The sequence below is a fragment of the Sebastes umbrosus genome, chromosome 13 (assembly GCF_015220745.1).
Source record: "Sebastes umbrosus isolate fSebUmb1 chromosome 13, fSebUmb1.pri, whole genome shotgun sequence".
Classification (NCBI taxonomy): Eukaryota; Metazoa; Chordata; class Actinopteri; order Perciformes; family Sebastidae; genus Sebastes; species Sebastes umbrosus.
The window spans coordinates 2,980,893-3,004,155 of record NC_051281.1 but is presented as its reverse complement, the minus strand read 5'-3'; the positions used below and the strand labels follow the sequence as shown (position 1 = coordinate 3,004,155).

At 39.1% G+C, this 23,263-nt stretch overlaps 1 protein-coding gene across 3 annotated transcripts in view; it reads right to left on the bottom strand.

The window, feature by feature from the left end:
• gdap2 (ganglioside induced differentiation associated protein 2) overlaps positions 1-23,263 on the bottom strand; it is a 41,692-nt gene that overhangs the window by 11,464 nt on the left and 6,965 nt on the right. For all 3 annotated transcript variants that reach the window (XM_037789950.1, XM_037789949.1, XM_037789948.1), the window contains 10 exons: positions 22,480-22,619; positions 22,034-22,187; positions 20,988-21,076; positions 20,368-20,444; positions 18,633-18,792; positions 16,755-16,905; positions 15,356-15,432; positions 13,799-13,875; positions 13,182-13,321; positions 1,733-1,787 (listed from right to left, as the gene is read on the bottom strand). In XM_037789950.1, the coding sequence (XP_037645878.1) occupies positions 1,733-1,787; positions 13,182-13,321; positions 13,799-13,875; positions 15,356-15,432; positions 16,755-16,905; positions 18,633-18,792; positions 20,368-20,444; positions 20,988-21,076; positions 22,034-22,187; positions 22,480-22,619 (1,120 nt within the window). The remainder of the gene's footprint in view (positions 1-1,732; positions 1,788-13,181; positions 13,322-13,798; positions 13,876-15,355; positions 15,433-16,754; positions 16,906-18,632; positions 18,793-20,367; positions 20,445-20,987; positions 21,077-22,033; positions 22,188-22,479; positions 22,620-23,263) is intronic.

Genomic DNA, 23,263 nt, shown 5'->3' with positions numbered 1-23,263 from the left:
ACATGGGGGGGGAATTAAACAAAACAAAAAAAGGTTTGGGGTTGACCTAAAAAAAGTACTCTGATTACATAAAACCTGCAGGATGACCTTCCTCCTAAAGATAGCTACCAGCAGTAAGATCGATCCAAGATGTATAAAAACATTGTTTCCATTTGTGCCCATGTGGAGTCCAAGTGAGTGAAAGTGATTCATGTCAAAGAGGCTGGTACAAGACTGTGGTACGTTTTCCCACAACAAACCAGACACGCTAACGTTCCTTGATGCTGCTTTTGAACCGTCATCAATATTCAAATGAAGTCCCTCCTGATGTTAAATTGTGCCCTGACGTCTCGTTTCACCACTGAAGAAACTTACGACGTCAAAAGTAATTTCATAGTTTTATAATTTTATGGTTTTTATTGTTAATACTTATTTTATTTATCCTCATCATTATAGTGTTTATTTTACTCTATTTTATTTATTTAATTAACATTTTATTGCTGATCATTATCTTTTTTATTCTATTTTATTTTATTAAAATTGTATCAGATTAATACAGTCTGCTTATTTTGTGTAGTTTCATAATTTTTATTCATTTATTTTTAGTTATTTTTATTTCCTTGTATTTTATTTATCTTTTATTATCCTAAATACCCATCTCTTATTTTTTTTTCTTATTCAATGAACTTTTATAATGGTTGTTTTGGTATGCATTAGTCTCTAAATCCATTTTTAACACTATATTTTTGTCAATCGTCTGTCCAGCACTTTGAATTGCATTTGACTTGTTTGAAAGGTGCTATATAAATAAGTTAAGTAAGTAAGTAATAAGTTTGATTGATTGATTGATTGATTGAAGGTCACAAATAAATAAAATAATGTGTGATTAATCTGCAATTAATCGCAATTAACTATGGACAAATATTAAATATTTTAATCGTGATGAAATATTTTAATCAATTGACAGCTCTAAATATTACCTATCAAAAAACTAATTAATTTTGTCTTAAGGTCACTCAAATGTTTTAACAAATTTGGTGAAGGTTGGTTCAAATGTGGTAAAAGGTTTTGCAAAAATCTTTACAGATATAAGAAATTATTTTTATTCTCCTTTTTTACATTTTATTAACTCATTAATTTATTTATTTTAAGGTCTATTTTTTTTCTTCTTTTTTACATTTAATTTAAATTTATTTATTTGTTAAGGTCTCTATTTGTTTCTTCTTTTTTACATTTAATTAATTAGGTCTCTATCTTACTACCATGATTATTATTATTATGTTATTGTAGTACTTATTATCTTTAATTTTAACCAATTCATTAAATTATTTTTAAATTTATTTCTATTTTTTTTTCTGTAACTTTACCTCTCGGGGTGGAAGGAAGGATGAAGAACCCGTTTCTTTGTGGGAGTGAGAAGCGATGTGTATGTGTCTATATATACTGTATGTATGTACATATTAAATGTTTAATGTAAGATGTAATGTCTTGTATTATGATACCGATGTTATGTTTTCTTATGTTTGTTATGCTGTAATGATTTTGCCTTTATGAGCCAAAAGTGGCAAATTGAGCTGAAATGTGATAGATAGAACGACAATAACACTTCTACAACAATTCTACTTTACTACTACCACTACTGAAATTTAAATTTTTATTACTCCGACAGTACTCACTGATATGATCCTCTAGGCCTGAACATACAGCTCTGTTGACACTGCAAACATCAACACATGAGAGAGCACACTCTTACCTTGGAGCGAAACGTTGGATGTACAAAGTAGAAGGCCTTCAAATTCTTTTTAAACCTGCAACACAGAAAAACAGAAAACCTTCAGGAAGAATACTTTACAGTAAGGAATGACTCATTAATCCTTAAACACAACAGAAGAAAATGACAAAGATGAAGTGAAAGGGGATTAATCCTCTGAAAGAGAAGACGGGATAGTGTGTGTGAAGTCACTAGTCGTGTCCAAAGACGAGAGATTCTGACCCAAAAAACACAACTTCACAGTGAGTCAGCTCCAGCCCGTCCATCCATCAGTAACAGGAACATTTACCACATAGAGACACAAAAGCATCTGCAGCACATCAGCCTTTCAAATAGTCACTTTTTTTTATCTTACAGCCTCAAATCAAAGCTCATTTAAACATATCTTTTTACAGCTTTATTTATACATTTTGCCTTACAGCATTCAACTAACGAAAAGACTTTGAAAAACTAGAATAACAGGAATGGAAAAGTGATCAGTCCTCTGATTTAATACTTCGTAGAGACAACTTCTTTTGGATATGTCTCTACCAGCTTTGCTCACCTAGATCGGGGAATATTTGTCCATACTTTTTTGCAGAATTCTTCGAGATCAGTCAAAGTTTGTGGATTTTCTAACGGGTTTAAGTCTCTGACTTGACCATTCAAGGACTTTCCTATGCACAAGTCACTGCGTTGTTCTTTTTGGCGGTGCGTTTAGGGTCGTTGTCGTGCTGGAAGATGAACCCGCCTGCTCATCTTCAGCTGTCTAGCACAGAGTCGCAGGTTTTCATCAACCACTACTTGGAACCATCCATTTTCCCAATCCTGACCAATTGCCCAGTCCACGCTGAAGAGAAACACCCCCACAACACAATACTGCCACCACCATGTTGCACAATAGGTGTTTTGTTTTCAAACATAGCACTTGGAGTTCAATCTTAGACTCATCTGACCTTAAAACCTTCTAACCTCCTAACTGTTTGAGGGTTTCAAGCAACTCACAAGAGCAAGCTCAGACTTGCTAACAGTTTTTCTTTTGACTCGTCACATGTTTTAAACTAAGAATACCAACTTCCGCCCTCCAATTGAGTCCCTTAATTTAAACGCAACAGGCTGAAGAATTTCTTTATACATCAGTCTGTCCTGTTGCTAAACTAAAAACAGTGTTGCTGCTAAATAAGATCTGAATCAACATCATAACTGTTTGAATGTGTTTCGCACGTCTATGAAACTGTCATATGTGTAAAAGTATGTTTAACCTATATGGAAATTTCTTGAACAGAACTGCCTGAGGATGCTGAATTATTTTTAGTGCAAACTGACAATAAAGGTGTGTCGTGTCTTATCGTATCGTTGATAGGCTACCCTGACACTTTTCCTCCGGTGCTGCCAAGACGTCACAATTTGCCAACATTCGATTTTGACAGTGTATTATAAGTAATAAGTAACAGCAGGAAATTAATGGATTTCCTGCTGGCCTTTCCTCCAGCATCACACACAAATCAGATTGTATTAACCAACATATTAATACATATTCTGCATTGGACAGGTGTGTTGATAGACAGTGTTAAGTTACAGTACAGTGTTGTACTTTACTGTACGGATCAGAACTAATGAGAGTTAAACGTGTCCCTAAAGGGGGAAGCCAAAACAGCCTGCAAAGGAAACTCATTTCTGTCACTTGTCTCCATGATCTCATACCATGAGTTCATGGCCAGAGGTGAGGACTGGAATAGAGTTGTAAATGGAGACCTTCACCTTCAGACAAAGCTCTTTTTTCAACACGACACTCGACATTTAACGCAGCCAAAACCACAGATGGTGCACCAATTCAGCCCGTCAATCTCACACACACACACCTCACATTCGCTCATGAAAAAGGACCTCAAGACACTCCTTCTCTTGGGGGCAGCAACTCAACAGTCCCAATCCACCGTTATCTGGCAGAGTACCATGACCTCAGAAGAACTGGAGGTGCTGACCCTCATCCCAGTCACACTTCACCCTCGGCTGCAAACCGCCACAGTGCGTGCTGGAGGTCTCGGTCCAGTGAAGCAAGAAAAACCACATCATTGGCAAAAAGCAGAGATGCAATCCTGAGGTTACCAAAACCAGTAAAAGCCAGTTAAACCGGTGATTCCTTATCCCTAATAATTGGGAGCACACGCTTGGCTTCCTTGTTTTAACCCTCTGAGACCCACAGTAGACCTGTTTTTGTCTTTTTTAGGGGGGTAGAGGGGGTCTTTATGGGGAGATAGCAGGTAAACAGGAGATGTCACATAGAAGTGGTGTACATCATCTGAAATTTGGGAACCTGGAGATTAATTTGTGATGCAGCTCAGTACTCTGTGTCAAGCTTTTCTAGTCATAAATCAGAATTAACTAATTGAAATAAATTGTGAAAGTGTATAAGGGTTTAGAACATTATGACAGAAGTATATGATGGTCATCCCCATGCTCTATTATGTCTCATAAGTTGTTATAGCAATTTTTTGGGGTTGATGCCATTTGTTACACAGATTTAGTGCTAAATTTAACCATTTTTTACCACTCAAGAATTGATAAAAAAAGGTCAATAATCCCTCTACAATACCACATTAAGACACCAAGACCTTGAGGAACACCATAGAAAAAGCCATGATGTGATTTGGTCTCAAAAACGTTTGACATTTGGAGATTTCTGCAAGAATTGCATTTTTCGGCGATTGGATGGCGAGCACTTCTGTTGTGTAAACTGCTCAGAAACCCCCTTATTGTCAATCTACCTAGGAAAGCCATCCATCCTATGAATGCTCTAGGTCTGTAGTTTGTGGCTGTACAGTTTCATGAGGCTGTGATTATCCTAGAGGTCACCACAGGTCATTTTATACAGTGAGGTCAAATTTCACTACAATGAAATGTCTCCTATGGGGACTAACATCATCACACATGAATACAGTTGGGCTCATTGGATCCACAAGAGTCTCAGCTTTACAGTGATACCCAATTTATGTAATTTCAAGACTGTTTAGGGACCCCAGTATGCAGAAATATTCAAACACACCATTTTAGAATAGGAGAAAATAACATATTTGCACAAACCCTTTGAAAATGGCCATGCCAGTTTTTCCTTCGCCAAAATTTAGCGTAGGTTTGGAGCGTTATTTAACCTCCTTCACAACAAGTTAGCTTGAAATGGTTGGTACCAATGGATTCATTAGATTTCAGGGGGTTAAAGATGGGAGACACAGTTTCCCAGTCGAGATTCAATGGCCCTGATTTGCCAGCTTTAATACTCAGAGGGCGACTCTAGGACACCAGCAAACCTGAAGTAACCTAAACTGTAAATACAAACCAAATATCAGCAGTTATTTTCAGATTTTCAGTGACTGACAGGTCATCTATAATCTACTCAGCACTGGAGACTCATTTCATGGCTGCACTCTGACAATAACACGCCACATTTGCAACAGTTTGCATTGTCATGCTACACACACACACACACATAGTGGTGGTCTGGCTGCATCTGTTGATATAACACGAACCAGTCGGCCAAGAGAGGGAGGAACTCGATGTCTTTAAGTTGTCACTCTAACTCAGAGGGGAATCAGGAGGACTAAACCATGACGTGGGGCTTCTGCTCCGGTCCAGCTCAGGACCCTGAGGGGACAAAATATAATGATCAACCTCATCTGTCTCCTGGAGAAAGCAATCAACGTCGCCCCACTTAGCCAGACAGTTTTGGAAACTGTTTGTGTTGCATGTTTGGCTTTAGTCTGCTTAGTTGGGGTTTGTCTGGAGCCAAATTGCATCTGCAGCAAATCAATAGCTTGATGGGTTGAACATGCTGGACATGCCAAGCCAGGGTTAGTGGTAGATCAACACTGCCTCGCCAAGGCAAAGAACAGGAAGAGTGTTTGAGAAGTGACTTACAAGTTGGGGCATAAGTAGAAACTGTAGACCTTAAATTTGACATTTACAGACGAAGGTTGTGTTTATATGACATGTGATCCCTAAACTTGATCTGAAACAGACTTTTGTGCTGCTTGTTGAGTAGAATAAGAACAGCAAGTACTTGAGGAAAGGGTTTGACTCCCACTGGGACTACCTGACCTCACGATGCTTTAAGGTTCATTATATACAACCGTTCAAGAGTTTGGTTTTTCTCCTTTCCTTCAATAACGGCTATTTTAACTAGGGCTGGGCAATATGGTCAAAATCTTCTATTCCGATATACGTTATTATTAGGGCTGTTAATCAATTAAAATAGTTAATTGCGATTAATCGTAAATTAATCATACATTTTTTATCTGTTCAAAATGTACCCATGTTTCAAGACAAATGTTTTCTATTGCTAAGATGGATCACAAGACTATTTCCTGAAGGTGTGGAAGCCGTTTTTGACATCGCTTGATGAGACTTAACTGTATGACACATGAGGCCAATTCATACTTTCTTTCTTACTCACTTATAAAAAGGGACAGCCGGCATAGTGGGACTCACTCACACACTAGACGACGACGCTGTTGTGTTAAACGTCACGACGCCATGAGTGAGTCCACGACATGCCGCAAGTCAGTTTATACGGAAGTTAGCCTGCTACAACCGGCTACAACGGTTGCAATAGAGCGCTACAGGAATGAGTCCTAAAACCCAGAAATGAGTTAGCATTTTAGCACTTCCTGTTCCCTCGTCTGGAAGTCAATAGGTTTTTAATTAGATGTCTGAAATCAGGTCTGTGGTTAACACAAACTGAAGAGATTTTAACGTTTTGTTCTACGACATAAAATACATCAATAAATATCCCACTCGTGAATTTTGAAACCTTTATGTGTCTTAAAAAAGGCGGTTGCTAACAAGTGGCTAAATGAGACTACTGAACGTCACCACGTTGACTCGTCATCCGTTACAACCTTGTTGTGTATACTCGTGCTCATGTGACCATAGTGTAGTTCGTTTATAGCCTACAATTAGCTTTTTACTTCTGGTGATTACATTTACACTTCGAAAATCATCAAAGTGGTGATAATTTGTGGAGATTATCTTGCTGAACAAAACGTGTAAGTATCATAAACATGTGTTTGCCACAGAGCTTATTTCCTGCAATAATCCAAAACCCAATGGAACAATCTCATTGGCTTTTTGTGGAGGGAACCAGAGCGATGCTAACTTCCTGGTTGGCCTACAAAAATACGTCATCCCTGGACCACTCTACGGCAACGGTGTGACCATCCTGCTGTTGATTTGAATGGGAATGTCTGTTCTACTCCTATTCTATTTCTATGGTATATAGCTAACCAGTCAAGTTGCAGTTTCAACCATATCTGTCCAAAATAACCTTCAACCACGAAAATCGAATCAACTCATCCTTGATGGACGTTTTTGCCAAATTTGAAGAAATTCTCTTTCGCTTTCCTGAGATATTGTGTTCACAAGAATGGATTGGACTCACTTACGTACGGACAACCTGAAAACATAATGCCTCCGGCCAAAGCTGTGGCCGGCGTGGAGGCATAAAAAAAGATGACTGCTCACAGAATCATAGAGAGCTGCTGAGCCTAGGTTACTGCTAAATATCAAACCTTTTAGAAGAAACTGGTTCTGTGTGTTTTTCTACTCAAATTGTTCCCTTCAGGCAGCCAGAGTCTAATATCTAAGTCAAAAGTTGTTTAATACAAAACATTAAAATCAGCAGGTCTGTGGTTGTCAAACTATTCCTAATTTCAGTCTAACCAGTCCAGCTTCTCTTGAGCCAAAGCTAAAGTTTGCAGAGAGTCTGTGGAACTTTAAATGACCGTGACATTTAGAGGCGATTACACCCCGGGCTGTGATGAATCAGCAACAAAGCAGTCATGGTTATTGTTGATGGCTGAATGGGGTTTCCCTGTTCCGATGACAGAAAGGGGGAAGCTGAGTGAAGGTGTCTTCACTTTTGCAGCCTCTGGGTGACAAACGCATCATGTGAAAGAAAAAGGGCAGACATCAGGAATATGTTGCTTCATCTCACTGAAGTTTCCAGACAGAGAAAGGTTAAGAAAGGTGTGGTGAAACCAACTGAATGACCAGTCTCACAAAGAACTGAATAGAGAGACACGGTTAAAGGTGCGTAATGACTGCATGGAGTTTCCCACCGACACAGGAAGCTTGTTTGGTCGTGGTTACTAGAAACTAGAAAGAGACTACAACTCGAAACCTTTAACCCATTCAGGCCTGGAGTTTTTCTTTAAGTAAATTAGAAAAATACAAAACTATGATTTAATATTCCCCCACAAATGTCCTCCTGTTTCTGTAACATGTGCCGAATACAGCTGAATCCCAGCTGTATTAGGACATGATTAAGCCCTTTTCTAAAAATAAAACTATATGTGATCTGTTCTTAAAATGTACTTTCATTGAATACAAGTTAAATCACATCATTCTGTTAGAGAAGCCCAAGAATGACCTTTATTTCTATGATTATGGATTATTAGAGATGACAAATTTGTGGCGCTTTTTAGGATATTTTAGGGAGAGTGTAGACAGGCAAATTAAGATAGGGGCTGTGTTTTTTGCACCCTTTAATCCATTGTTTTCAATGTAAATGTGCAACGGGCCTGCTCAAACGAGGGCGTGACGCCATCGTGACATGCAAGGCTGCACCCTGAGATAAAAATAGTTCAAACTTTTGGAACGCTGCAGCACGCACCGCATGTCATGTGACGAGGAATAACCTATCACAGCCCACAGCAGTTATCTTTTCTTTCTTCTGTAAATATCAGTCTACAGTAAATATACTGTATGGAGGAGAAGTTAATCATTTTAGAGCAGGACTACCCAGAGATTTACGATTTTTACTTTTACTTGCTTCACTCTTTCTGTCCGAGGACGTCACAACATCCTGTTGAAAGGTCAGCCAGACTGACGCAGACAGATCGAGCGTAAAGCTACTGTGAGGGATGTACGATGCTGGATATCCATTAATCTTTTTGACTGCGTTTAGTTTAGTCAGTGAGGCTTTTACTGCTAAATTACCACAACTTCAAACTGCAGGTTTTGGTTGCTTAGTAACAGCAGGCGCGACAGGAGCGCAGTCTCCAAAGAACCCTGGATAAAAGGATGAAAATGGCACGACTGGCGTTTTCTACGCATTTTTAGACGCTGCATGTGAACGTCCCCTGAGGAAGCTTACTTGATGCAGGAAGGGCTGTCAAACGATTAAAATATTTAGTTAATCGCGATTAAATATATTACATTTATTTATAAGGGAGATTTGTCAAGTATTTAATACTCTTATCAACATGGGAGTGGACAAATATGCTGCTTTATGCAAATGTATGTATATATTAATTATTGGAAATCAATTAACAACACAAAACAATGACAGATATTGATCCAGAAACCCTCACAGGTACTGCATTTAGCATAAAACAATATGCTCAATTCATAACATGGCAAACTGCAGCCCAACAGGCAACAACAGCTGTCAGTGTGTCAGTGTGCTGACTTGACTATGACTTGCCCCAAACTGCATGTGATTATCATAAAGTGGGCATGTCTGTAAAGGGGAGACTCGTGGGTACCCATAGAACCCATTTACATTCACACATCTGGAGGTCAGAGGTCAAGGGACCCCTTTGAAAATGGTCATGAAAGTTTTTCTTAGCCAAAATTTTGCGTGATTGGAGTGTTATTTAACCTCTTTCATGACAAGCTAGTATGACATGGTTGGTACTGATGGATTCATCAGGTTTTCTAGTTTCATTTGATACCAGTATCTTCACTCTAGCTTCAAAAGATTGAGTGCGTAAAGAAATTACTGGCATTAAGACAAATTTGCGTATTATCGCGTTAACTTTGACAGCCCTAATTTAATGCTTTTTATTTATTTTTTTCATTTTCCTTTGTGAATCACTTTGAACTGCATTTTATGTATGACAGGTGCAATATAAATTCAAAATATTATTAACTTTTAACAATCTAGTTTTTATTTGGAAGATGTTTTTAGTTACTATTTAGTTTAATAAAAACAGTCGGACAGAGCAACACCAGGCTGGTACTGATACAACATCTAACTACATGTGTGGAGTATTTGATGTGATAATCGTCCGTATGTGGTGAAACGTCGTATTCAAAACAATCTTTGAAGTTTCTCTTTACAATCACTGACTTAGATCCAGGTCCGACCTCTGGACCGCATCTGTCGGGTGTTTGACACAGCAACGTTGACAGATTATCATCAGCATGTTGATTTTAAGATAAGAAGGAATATTTTTCAAGTTTGTTTATAAATATATGACACTCACTCTATCCTGTATTTATTGAGAATAAGAGGAGATTGTCCTGCATGTAATTCAGATTTCATTTAAAAAGTGAGTGGGCTATTGCTTCTTTGGTTTCTATGTTCTTTATTCTTTATTTTGGATTTGCACCGTCAACCTGTTTATTTTCCTGGCATTATTGATAATCTTTATTTTGTAATCTCTGTCCTACTTTGTACTGTAACTGCTCAGGATGAATAAAGCTCTATCTATCCACAGTAAGTTCAGAACAAGAATCTGCTCTCAAATCCTTGAACCCTCTGATTAAGGGCTGAGTCACAGCCGATACATCACCCCGAAAACACGCTCCAAGTTTGGGTTTCCTTGTTCCAAATATGGCCGCCAGATTTCCACGGCGAAACAAAAGCGTTTCACAACTCGTTTTGCTTTCCCAAAAGTCTAAACAGTGTAACCTTGGCGGTGTCACGCTGTAGCATGAACGATGTATCTGAGTGTCAACGCAGCTGCAGCTCAGACAGAGGGAGAGCCAAAAAAACGAGGGTCAGATGACAGCCCTGGCCTCAAACAGAAGATGATGCGTTTATCATATCCAGCTAGAGCCTGTCAGACCTTCGGTTTCCATCTGGAGGACGTCTTTCGTATCATTTCTTAGAAAACGCCTCACGATTTATGTTCGATACGCAGTTCTGGCTATTAAAGAGCGGAGACGTGGAACACGCAGCACAGAACATTAAAGTCGTGCGCTTGCGTAGGCGGGAGGTTAAAGCAATAAGAGTTTCAATCATAGTATGTGGCAGAGAGATGAGACAAAACCGAGAGTAAAACAATGGGATCTAAGCTAATGCCTCATATAATCAGCTTTATATTTGACTTCAAAGTAATCACAGTTAACACACATGAGGTGCTTTGATCCAAAATGACGAGTCCAATAACTGGACATCGTACAAATAGAACAAAATGTCTATGAAATGCATTTGGTGGAAGGTTTAGATTAAGTTCATCTGACTATTTGTCCCTTCCAGTGTTTCCGCTGGCAACGTTTAGTTGTGTTTTGAGTTACTGGTTGTAACTTCAGATTTATGAGTATGGGAAATGCAAGGAGAGGAAGAGTGGGTGTGACAGCGCCTGGTTTTTATAGATTATAAAAATGCAGCGCAGTCGAGACATTTCATACACGAGAACCTGCCGATTCAACCCGCGTTGGACCCGTTGACTCCGCTGTCACACCATACCACTGACAAACCAGAGAATTACACAGTAACATTTAGGGCTGCCCCGTCTTAAGCTATGTTCACACTACACAACTTGCTGTCTTTAAGTCGTTGTGGTTTTCACACTACATGACTGACCGGAGACAGGAGGTCACACACTACACGATCTTTCACCGGGAAGAATCCCAGATGAGGTCTCTAAACTGTTTTGTCACAAAAAACACATGCAAGAAATACACGGTAAATGACGTGATACCATATGCGAGACATATTGCTGATGTTGTCTTCACAAAAGAGCCTGTTTCCACTTGTCTTTTTTACTATTTATTCCTCAAGGTGCAACAACAACTTACAGCACATACAGTAAGTTCCTGTTGTTACAGGCGACCATCAACCCGTGTCTCGCGCTCTCATTGGCTGTAGCTTGTGGCCGGAGTCCCCGACAGGTCCAGATGTTTAGCCTGCTAGATATCTGGAATGTGTGTGTTCGTGTCTTGAGCAGTTCACACATGACGCTCGAGCACCGATGTGCGAGCAGCGAGCCAAAGCCGATTTGCCTCTGATCTGGGACTTTTTTTGTCGGGGACCGGAAAATCAGGGCTAATGTCATGTAGTGTGAACTAGACATTAGTCGATTAGTCGACTAATCAGTCGTTTTGGTCGATTAGTAACTTTTCATGCTGAACCACATCTCTGGTAAACACCAGATTTAAAGTCTTTCTGGAGAAACTCCATTAAATCAACTAATTGATAAGTCGACAAAATCGTATGAGTGTTAGTCGACTAAGAATCTCTTTAGTCGAGGACAGCCCTAGTAACACTAGGCCTCATTGGTTGCGTTTGAAAGGTCAGCGGCATCTGAGGTCAAAGTGAAAATAATTTGAACTTTTAATTTGAACAACGCCAAGGGCCTAGTCAGGCGTCACCGCAAACAATGAGAGTGATTTTACCGCTGATCATATGACGGGCGGCTTTAGGCTTCATGGTCAGAGAATGTTTTTGTATCCCGTCTACACTTCTGTCCTCTCTCTCTCTCTCTCTCTCTCTCTCCCTCCCTCCCGGGGGGAGTACAGTATGTTCAAACATTATTAAATAAAAAAAGGCTCCAAGCCTTCTAATTTTAGAGCAAGATCTAGTTGCCAGATCTATTTTATAATCAAGAGCTAGAACAAAATCACACCTCCTGTTGCAGGGTTCAACGTTCTTGCCCAGTCGGGCAAGTAGGTCATGAATCTACTTGCCCCTATACAAATTGTTTTATTTATTAGTGGCTATCAAGTAACAACAGAGACTAAAGTTAATTGTCATATTGTATCCGCCTTGCTCTCAAAGTTGCAGCAAACTGCGCAATACATAGTTGGGAGTCTCGCCCACATCCTCCAACGCCACCCATCTAAACTCCTGTTTCCAGGATAATTAAAATGCTCGCTTACACTTCAGCTCATAAACTTTGTCTTTACCAGCCGCCATTTTCTTGTGAGTGCCTGATCTGTACTGTGCATGTGCAAAGAAGGAAGATGAGAGGGCTCACTCCACAGCTACTTCTAACATCAGCTCCTTTTTTTACCACTAGCAAGTGAGTTGCTAAATTGACGAGCTTGACGTGGCATTTTACTTGCCACCGGGCAAGCCGGCAAACCTTCCTGTTGAGCATGAGTCTCCAAACAATCTAGACTTATAACGAAATCACACATCCTGTTGTACAAATTGCCCCGGTCTCTGTACACCGACAGTAATAGCAGTTACTCTATAGCTGACTGGATTGAACTCTCTCCAGAGAGTCTGCCTGGATTCAGTGGGACCTTGAAAAACGTTTGTACTGCGATCAGTCTGCATCACAAGGAAGCTATAATGGACTAATGTAAACGGATAAAAAACAAAGCAAATCCTCTTTCCCACCACAAATACTTGTGTACTACACATGTAGCCTGTATCCCAGTAAGAAAGTTAAGAAACAGTTATAATCTCAGTGTAACGAGGAGTGGAAAATGTCAGACTCACTTGGCGTCGACGATGTCGTAGACGTTCTTGAGGAAGTCGGAGTCCAGGTGGTTGTGCTCGCCGGTCAGCGTGTGGAAGTAAACCATCACATATTCCTTCACTGTGATGTGGTCCATCACGTGGATGAAGTACAGCAGCGCCTGCACACACAAACACACACCAAATCAGTCTTATAGTCCTGGATTCTCCAACATTTTCTATATCATTTTACAGTATTCACATTTCTTGTGTTTGTTTTAGTTTCTTTTGGTTCAAGTTTTAGTGTTGTTGGTAGACGGTGGTGGATTTAAATTACAATAACAGATGTTTTGAAGAGGTCCAACATGTATTGTGGAATGCCAACATATGTACACACAAACGAAACACATTTGCACAGTTTGCACACAGCCATAAGCACATGTGAATACAGATGAACACGTGAAAAGACACACAAACACAGATGCTTAAAACACGCACAAAAACACATCGACTGAAACACGCACATAAAACCCACCAGACACAAACACACAACTTGGTATCTCACATTAATATAAAGACGAACATGTGCTCAAATATAATATATAATATAAATATCAATAAAAGCATTTTACTCTGAAATGATTTTTTTATTTTGTTACCTTTTCGATGTCGATGAGGGTCACTGGGATGTTTCGTCCAACCAAAACCATCACTGTCCTTCCACACATGTCCACACCTGAGGACACACACAATATTAACGGGTCAAACACACACAATTAATCCCCAAATATCATCTCTTAATTCAACAAAGACGGTGTCACTGTGACATCTTCTTCACTGGACTTCCTGTTGATGCAGTTTTCTCTTTTTCTGTTCAGCTATGATCGTGGTTATCACTGCTTATGTTCTGATATGTTTTGATAATCATTAAGTTAAATGACGTATAAAAGGAAAAATGCCAAACATGCATTAGTTACAGCTTCTTAAAAGTGAGGATTTGCTGTTTTTCACAATTGCATTTCATTGTAAATTGAACATGTTTGGGTTTTGGGCAGCTGGTTGGACAAAACTAGATATTATAAGATGCCACGGTGGGCTCTGAGAACTGGTGACAGACTTTTCCCTCCAATATTCTGACATTTTATAGACTAAATGAATAATTAATTTATTCTAAAAAAAATAAATCAACAGATTAATTGAGGAATGAAAATGAAAATTTACACTAGCTGATAGAAACAGAGGTTAAATTGCTGATATGTTACATCAAAACTGGATCGTCAGTCTCCTGCATGTGAAACACCATCATATATTGAATTTAGAGCTGCAACAAGTTGTTATTTGATTAAGTTATATAATTGACAAATTTGATGATCAGTTAATAGTTTGCCATGTTATGATTTGAGCATATTTTTTATGCTAAATTCAGTACCTGTGAGGGTTTCTGGACAATATCTGTCATTGTTTTGTGTTGTTAATTGATTTCCAATAATAAATATATACATATATTTGCATAAAGCAGCATATTTGTCCACTCCCATGTTGATAAGAGTATTAAATACTTAACAGATCTCCCTTTAAGGTACATTTTGATCAGATAAAAAATGTGTGATTAATTTGCAATTAATCGCGATTAAATATTTTAATCGATTGACAGCCCATTATCTTTGTCACGTGAGGACACAGTCATATACTGGTAAATAAAAACAGAGACCTCTATTCATGATCATCCTCATAAGACAATTAACCACAAGAAGAAACTGAAATAAGGTTTCAGAAAAGCATTATATTCTGCTCTTTTGGATTATTTTATACATTATGTGTGCCATTTATTGTGTTTAATTCCAATTAAATATCGTTAAGATTAACAGGAAGACAGGAAGTTCATATGGGTTTAATCATATCATTTTAAATCTGAGGTCGTGGGCAAATTGACCTTTGACACCCATAACCCAAATGAGATAACACTGGGGCTAAACTGTGTAACAACGCTGCCTCCTACTGGTAGTTAGATTCAACTGCACCTTATAACAGCTGGAGATGGAGATACAGGGCTGTGGTGAATGAGGTGGAAGAAACATAAATGTACCAGATGAAGAATCACCCAACACATTCTTCTGTTTCTTTTTCCTTTTACATCTACATTACACGGGTGACAGATTCACACTTATATGACTTCCCTCTCTCTCTGTTTCTCACACACACACATGAACACATACCGGTTTGATATAAGGCCTTCAGTGCAGCGACGTCTGACAGATCCTCTGCTCTCGCCCGACACAGCCAGCGGTTGTAACTGCAGGAGAGAAACACACACACACACACACACACACACACACAGAGAGAAGTGGCTTTAATTTATGGCTCATGGTTACATCGCTGCAACGCGCAGCATATTATACAGATTAGACATACATCTGAAGTAATAACAACCGTCTATCTGGGAAGATTTAAAGGCAGGAAGGGCTCAATGAAAGTAATCAAGAGGGGGAAGTTTCATGGTGATGAAAGACTCTCAGACTCGGTAAGCTACATAAAATCTTCCCACAAATTTCACCAATTTGTGAGAACCAAGCAGAGGCAGATTTACGTCATAGCTACAGTATGCATTATGCCCTGTTTGTTTTGTCTTGATGCTTCTGTGATTGTCAGTTTTAAACTCTGGTTCTTAAAGCTGCAGTAGGTAGAATATTTTTTGGCATCATCGGGCAAAAATCCCATAATAACCTTTCAGCATATTGTAATTCAAGTGTTCTGAGAGAGACTTCTGCTCCTCATCATGGCTCTGTTTTCAGACTTTAGAACATCTAGTCCGTGACGGGAGACTTTAACCAATCACAGGTCATTTCAGAGAGAGAGCGTTCCTATTGGCTCTGCTCCGGTCATGTGACCAGAACTTGGCGTTCCTTCACCAGATTTCTACAACGGCGGCGGCGTCACAATCTTTCTCATTTTACAGCTAAACCGTGCACTACAAGATGATTCTGAAATCATTTGATGAGAGAAATAGGCATTAACGTAACAAAATATTGATTCATATTTCATCAGCGCTGCCTAGTTTGACCGTTTGGTCGGAGTTCGTGAGTGACTGATAGACGGCTCTCATTGATGGCAGACCTTAGATCAGCTCTTGCTGCTTGTTTTCCTCCGGTCTGTGAAATCTTGCAGATGACGTTAGGAGCACCGGAGGACACAGAGACACATGATTTTTTTCAGGTTCTCTTTCATGTACTACTGTCACGATATAGCGACCGTTTTATAAAAATAACTTCTTTTTTTTAATCACATTTGCTCCAATCTCGCCTACTGATGCTTTAAGAAACATTATTCCATCTCAACTGCATTTCTTACATCTGTTTATGGTCTTAATTTTGTGAGTAAAAACTTCAATGCAGGAATCCACAGTTTAGTTCTGACTGGGTTCCCTTGTTGCACGTCTTCCCACGTTTCCCATCTCTTCCTACTGTCAACTACTGAATAAAGCCAGAAATGCTAATGTTGCTAATGTTAGTGCTCATGGGTCACAACTGAGACTTGAAGCGACATATTTTATTATATAAAATGCATTTTTCCCAGTATGTTCTAGTTATTTTAGTTAACATGGTGTTGGACTCTTACTTCCTCTGGTGTTGTTTCTGGATGGCCGCCTCCGACATCTGGCCCTGCAGGATCTGTTTCCGCTGTTTGTCCACGTCGCCCTCCATCCGGGCGAAAGCGTGATTCCCCACCTGACCCAGATCTGACTCCAGACTCTCCTCTTCAGAATCATCTACACACACAAACAAAACACAAACAAACAGATGACAACCCGACTTCTCATTTATCTGCTAGCATCACTTTATTTGTGTTTGAAGACAGAATCCAGGCTCTGGTCTCTGTTTGTTTTTCTAAAAACCACGTGTACGGTCACGTCCACGTTATTTTATCTACATCCAAATGGGCATGTGCGTCTGTCAGTGTGTATACATCAGGCCTGTTGTTGTTGGGTTTCACTCACAGGCGGCCTGCTTGCTTTGGATCAACACCCCAAAGCCACATCTCGTCACCTCTGAAGCGCCACGCCAGCAGACGTTCGGACTGGAGGTCAATGGAGGCAACAGGCTCAACGCCGAACCCACAAACACACTGATGTTCACAATCCTCTTCACCAAAAACTAACATTTAGACAAAGGGCAGGCAAAAGCTCGTACTAAATACAGTTTATAGGAGGCCTTAAAGGGAGCTGCCAACAGTCTTTATGTCTCATTTCAACCTTTTTCTTCTTCTTCTTCTTCTTTGCGGGTTTTTATTTTCGGTGCAATGGAGCCAAACACTGAACATGCAGTCATATAAATAAATAAAAAGCTTTCTCAGTTCCTCCATGGCTACAGAAAAAACTATTCAGTCTCCATATGGATGGAGGACAAATAAAAGGTAAGAATACAACATGTAAATTGTATTGTTGGGTCACACTGAGCCTCCAGAAGAGCTTCAATATGACTTGATATAAGTTTCTGGAACTCTACTGGATAGATCATCCCTCATTTGATACTGGCATGGTGACCGTTTTTAACATCATTTAGGAGCATATTAGTGCAGAATGGTTGACTGTCAGATCCGAGAAACTAACTTATTATAACCTTATTGATTAGGTTACTTTGCTAACCTACGTCACTGCTTTTTGGAAAAGAACGCAGATGGACCCGCTCTTTAACTCTCAACTGAACAAAGCTGAGGGTGATTTTGTTTTCATTTTTTCAAAAGTAAAAACACTGTAAACATGAAAAGCTTCACATTATTAACCTATTAAAAAACGGGTCTTTATTTTGCACTTGACGCTTTCCTCGGTTACGTTTTGCCTCAAACTGAAATAAAAGCCGACATCTGTCTAAAGTCAAATTACACCAGAGGAGAGGAACAAAACAACAACTGGTTCCTCTTGAGAAATAGAGCAGAACACAATATTAAATTATGCCATAAAGGCACATTAAGTGATCTTGGACTATGTTTTATTGACACAGGAAAAGAGTCCAAAACTAAATATGAACCACTTGAAGAACAGAAAAAGATGCCTGCTCTTATAAATAGATTGCTGACATGAACATTACGTGTCCTTTCTAATGCCGGGAAAACATTTCATCACATTATATATATATATATATATATATATATATTAATATATATAATATATAATAAATATATATAATATATAATAAATATATATATATATAAATATATATATATTATATAAATATATGTATATAATAATAAATAATATAAAAATATATATAATAAATAATATAAAAAATATATATATAATAATAATAATAATATATATAAATATATATATATAATAATAATATATATAAATATAAAATAAGGTCTTTTTTATGATGTCCTTGTTTTATGATCTTTCTATCTATGTAAAGTGTCTTTGAGTTTTTAGAAAAGCGCTATATAAATAAAATGTATTATTATTATTATTATTATTATTATTATTAAGGTTTGTTTGTGTACCTTCTAAGGTTCCTGGTTTCTCAGCGATGCGGATCTGTCTCTCTGGGACGACGGGTTCCCCCTCAGAGTTGCCAATGTCGGCTGGGATGAGAGGCAGGCAGGTCTTCTCCTCTTCCTCAGAGCGAGGGTAGTACAGAGGCAGCAGCTTCTTGTACACCGTCTGAAAGAAAAATACACACATATCAGTATTCATATTAAAGCCCAAAAGTATACGTACATATTAGAAAGCAGGGTGGCATAAGAAAGACCGACATTAAATAAGTGGAATATGTGGGTTTAACAGCATCTAACTCTCTGAATTGACCTTCAGCAAGACATTAAAGGCGTCAGTATGCTTCAACGAACAGAGACCCTGTTTACACTTGGTTTTAAAATGCCAAATATAAAATAATAAAATAGTCTAAAAGTGTTTTCCATTATCACCATCTGAATGAATATCACGTCTCGCCCCACTCTCATGGCTCTTTCACACAGTAAAATACTGGGATAACCTTTCATGCACCGCGAGTGATTTTCATTATTCACACCTTCACTACATTCAGGAATACTTCCGACTTGCACCTTTTCACACATGACATGGCAATAGATAGATAATAGAGTCAAGGGACAGTCCAGCAGATGGCGGTAATGCCAACCGTCATAAAACTCAACAGAAGAAGAAGAAGATGGGGCGAGGCTGGATGTACGTGTACGCGGCGGAAGAGTTATTATTTTCAGGAACATGGCGGGTGAGGAGTTGTTTTTGTCTGCTGCCAATGTTCTTGTAATGTATTAAATAATCAACAAGTTTGTGAGACAAGTAATGTTTTTTTCTTGATGTGCTTGAATCAGAAACATGCATTCGATACTCAAATACGTCATCGGCGCAGTCTTGTGATTGGTTCGCTCGCTCCACTTGAAAACGTCTTTTGTCAGACGGACGTAACCCTTTACGCGCTTGTCCATTCACAAGATGTCAAAACTCCAGCAACACTATATAGAACAACTTTATTGTAAGACCAACACGTGGCATTCATGAGTTTCATCAGGGCTGAAACTCAAAGTTGTTCTATATAGTGTTGCTGGAGTTTTGACCACTTCTCCCTTCTCCATGTTTGGAAGTAGGTGAAGTTGTGCCAGAAATCCCCCCTCTGTTCTCATTCACAACACAGCCGTACCCTGAAATGTTACACAAGGTCTTGAGATGGGAAATTTGCGGTACTGATTACCCTGAATATCGATCCCTGCTCCCATTCACACATGACCACATGCAAGAAATGTTCCTGAACATTTCATGGATTGACTGCATGTGCAAAAGGGACTTAAGACCCAGGTTTTTCATCCTGCCTTTGGGTGTGGCCGCTCGCAACAGCGTTAAAAGCACACTGACACCTTAACGTTGTCCCAATTAAGGGACTGAATCGTCTGAAGGATGCAGACAAGAAGGTGGGTCCTTCAGAAGACCCAAAGACGAGGCTGACCAAAACTAATGGTGACTTTAGGCGCTTTTCATCAACATATAAATACAGAACTTCACATTATTTCCATCAGGAAGACGCCCGCAAACAGCTGACAAAGTGTAAATCAGAGTGGTAAACACAGTGGGCATAACCCACCTTTCACTCACTGCAGGATTAATCTGGACACAGATTATAAATTCCTTTCACATTTTTGTGAATATACTTCTCAGTTAGCCATACTGTGACTATTGTGGGATGTAGTTTTTAGTTAGTTCACAGACTAAAGTCACACAAACCTCCTCTGTGTCTGACACTGCGAACACCACGGCCTCCAGCCTGTTTCCATGATTCTCCAGGAACCGGCGCACCGTTCCTATAAAACACATGAACACACACCGCTGTTACAGTACTCAATAAGACATGACAAACGACTTAACAATTAAAGGAATTATACATTTAGATTGACCATCTATAGTGTTCAGTGAATGTTCAGTTTTACATCACTGGATCTGTGATGTGTTTGTGTGCATCTGAAACGTGGATGTTTCCATTATCAGATTATCAGATCTTATCAGGTCATCATGTGCGTTTAAGTGATAAAGGATTGCAGTGTGTGTTATAATTAAATGTCTGCCTGTATAAATTGTTGACCTAATTTTGGAGTATGAGTCGTATGTGTGTGTCTTTGTGGGGCTGAGGTTAAATGTTATTTAGTCCCACATACTCACAGATAATCGTCTTGGAAACTGTGTCTACCAAAGAAAAGTAAAGTATAAGATACGACACCTTAAAGAACCATCACTAAGTTGTGTACGTCTGTACCTCACTGATATAAAGCTGTGTGTGTGTGTGTGTGTGTGTGTGTGTGTGTGTGTGCGTGCGTGCGTGCGTGCGTGCGTGTGTGTGGGTGTCTTACTGAAAGCGATGTGTGTTGCGTCCGCCAGTGGGTAACCTCTTTTGGTCGTGTTCACCACACAGAAGCCAACAGATGCCATCGACTGCTCTCTGAGCCCACAAGAAAAACAAATGACTGGTTAGATGGTTTCCTCACACACACACACACACACACACACTCTTTCAAACAAAGACAACTACACATACCATAAGTAAAAATATAATGTTATTAAACACCTTTATTGATATTTTTTGCTTCCACAGCTATTAAAAACCCACTGTGGTCAATTTGTAAACCACATTCAGAGCCGCAGTATCGATCAGGAAACCTCAATGTCACAAAAACTTCCATCTTGTCAAGCAAATACAAGATGCAAACGACTAATCGCAGCTGGTGCGAGAGGCTTTAGCAGCTTTTATGTTGTGGTCTGAGGCAAATCCTGTATTTTCCACTTCTGAATTACTGCATTTTACATTATTACAACTTTAATGAGTTCACAGTAGGGCTGTCAAATTTAACATGATAACGCTTTAACGCAAATTTGTTTTAAAGCCACTAATTTCTTTAACGCATTAATGCCATTTCTAGTTTTAAAGCTACTGGTATCATGTGAAACTAGAAAACCTAAGAAACCCATCGGTACCAACCATGTCATACTAGCTTGTCAGGACGGAGGCTAAATAATGCTCCAAACTTACGCTACATTTTGGTGAGGGAAAACTTGGCATGGCCATTTTCGAAGGAGTCCCTGCAGCTGTTGTTGCCTGTTGGGCTGCAGTTTGCCATGTTATGATTTGAGCATATTGTTTTATATTAAATGCAGTACCTGTGAGGGTTTCTGGACAATATCTGTCATTGTGTTGTGTTGTTAACTGATTTCTAATAATAAATATGTACATGCATTTGTATAAAGCAGCATATTTGTCCATTCCCATGTTGATAAGAGGATTAAATACTTGAGAAATCTCCCTTTAAGGTATATCTTGAACGGATACAAAATGTGAGATTCATGTATATCATACATTTGTTAATCCATTATATATATTTGATTAAAAAACAATTCTTACGCTGCCAGCTGCATGGTGTTCCGATAGCAGCTGTACAGCGAGCTCTCCGCCGCCGTCCGGTACTTGGATTTGTACTTTGGTCCCACCGTGTGGACGATATACCTCGCCGCCAGGTTGAAGCCTTTGGTCAGCTTCGCCTCGCCCGTCCGACATCCTGCACACAAACGTGCAAATTATTAGATTAGAAAGATATTATTTCAAACATGTAACAAATAAGAAAACACAACAAGTTCAAAAAGGAGAAGGTAAACGCTTATGAGATAATATACTGTATATCAGAGTAACGATGGCAGTTACGACCCTTTTTATTGAGTTCAGCGGAGCGTCATGTGCCGGCTTTTGTCTCCAGTGAAGTTCATATTTTGTGGTCTCCTTATGTCCTCCAGACTCTGCAGCATCACCAAGCAGCCAAACTCAAACCAAACTTTTCCTGTTTCAACTCCTACCTTTGAGTTTGAGCAGCTCGTCTCTCAGCTCGGGTCCCGCCAGCTGGTGGACTCTGTCGGACACCGGGTTCTTGTCGTTGAGCGACTCGTTGCTGGTGTTCACGATGGCGGTGCAGTTCAGCAGAGCGATGTCACCACAACTGTTGTGGAAAGGAAAAAAAATGATATATGTTAGTTAGAATGATATGATATGTAAAAACATGTAGGCAGAAACACAACATATGTTATCTGGCTACAAAATACAACTATTTTTAAAATTGTATTTCACTCTTAATCTTGCACAAATCTACGACGGCATATTAGTGCCATTGTAGGAAAAAGAAAATTAACTACAGAGCCGGGTTTTACTTATCATATCATCACTTTTAAATTATGGAAAGAATTTTATCGTAGAAAAACAAATATTTTATAACTGGGACGGCCAGCATTTACTTCGGGACGGTTTAAATTGTATTTCGGGGTTATTTGAGCCCCGCATGTGCTACATTCTTATTAATATTTCATACCTACTTCAGTATTTATTGCAGTGAATCCCCAAATATCAGCACAAGCCATTCACCATGAAGATTTAGACATTTATCCAAAGTCAAAAGCTAATTTTATTGCTTCAGTAAAATCATTTCTTTACTCTGGAGCCCTTCAGGGTTCGTTTGGAGAGAATATAGAGGAACTACTCAAGCACGTGTTGAAAGCATTTGGTCACAAGACGAGTTCCGCCTCCAGGAACGACAAGGAAGAAGGCTTTTTTCCCTTCTACATCATCTCTTTTATGTTAATAAAAGAT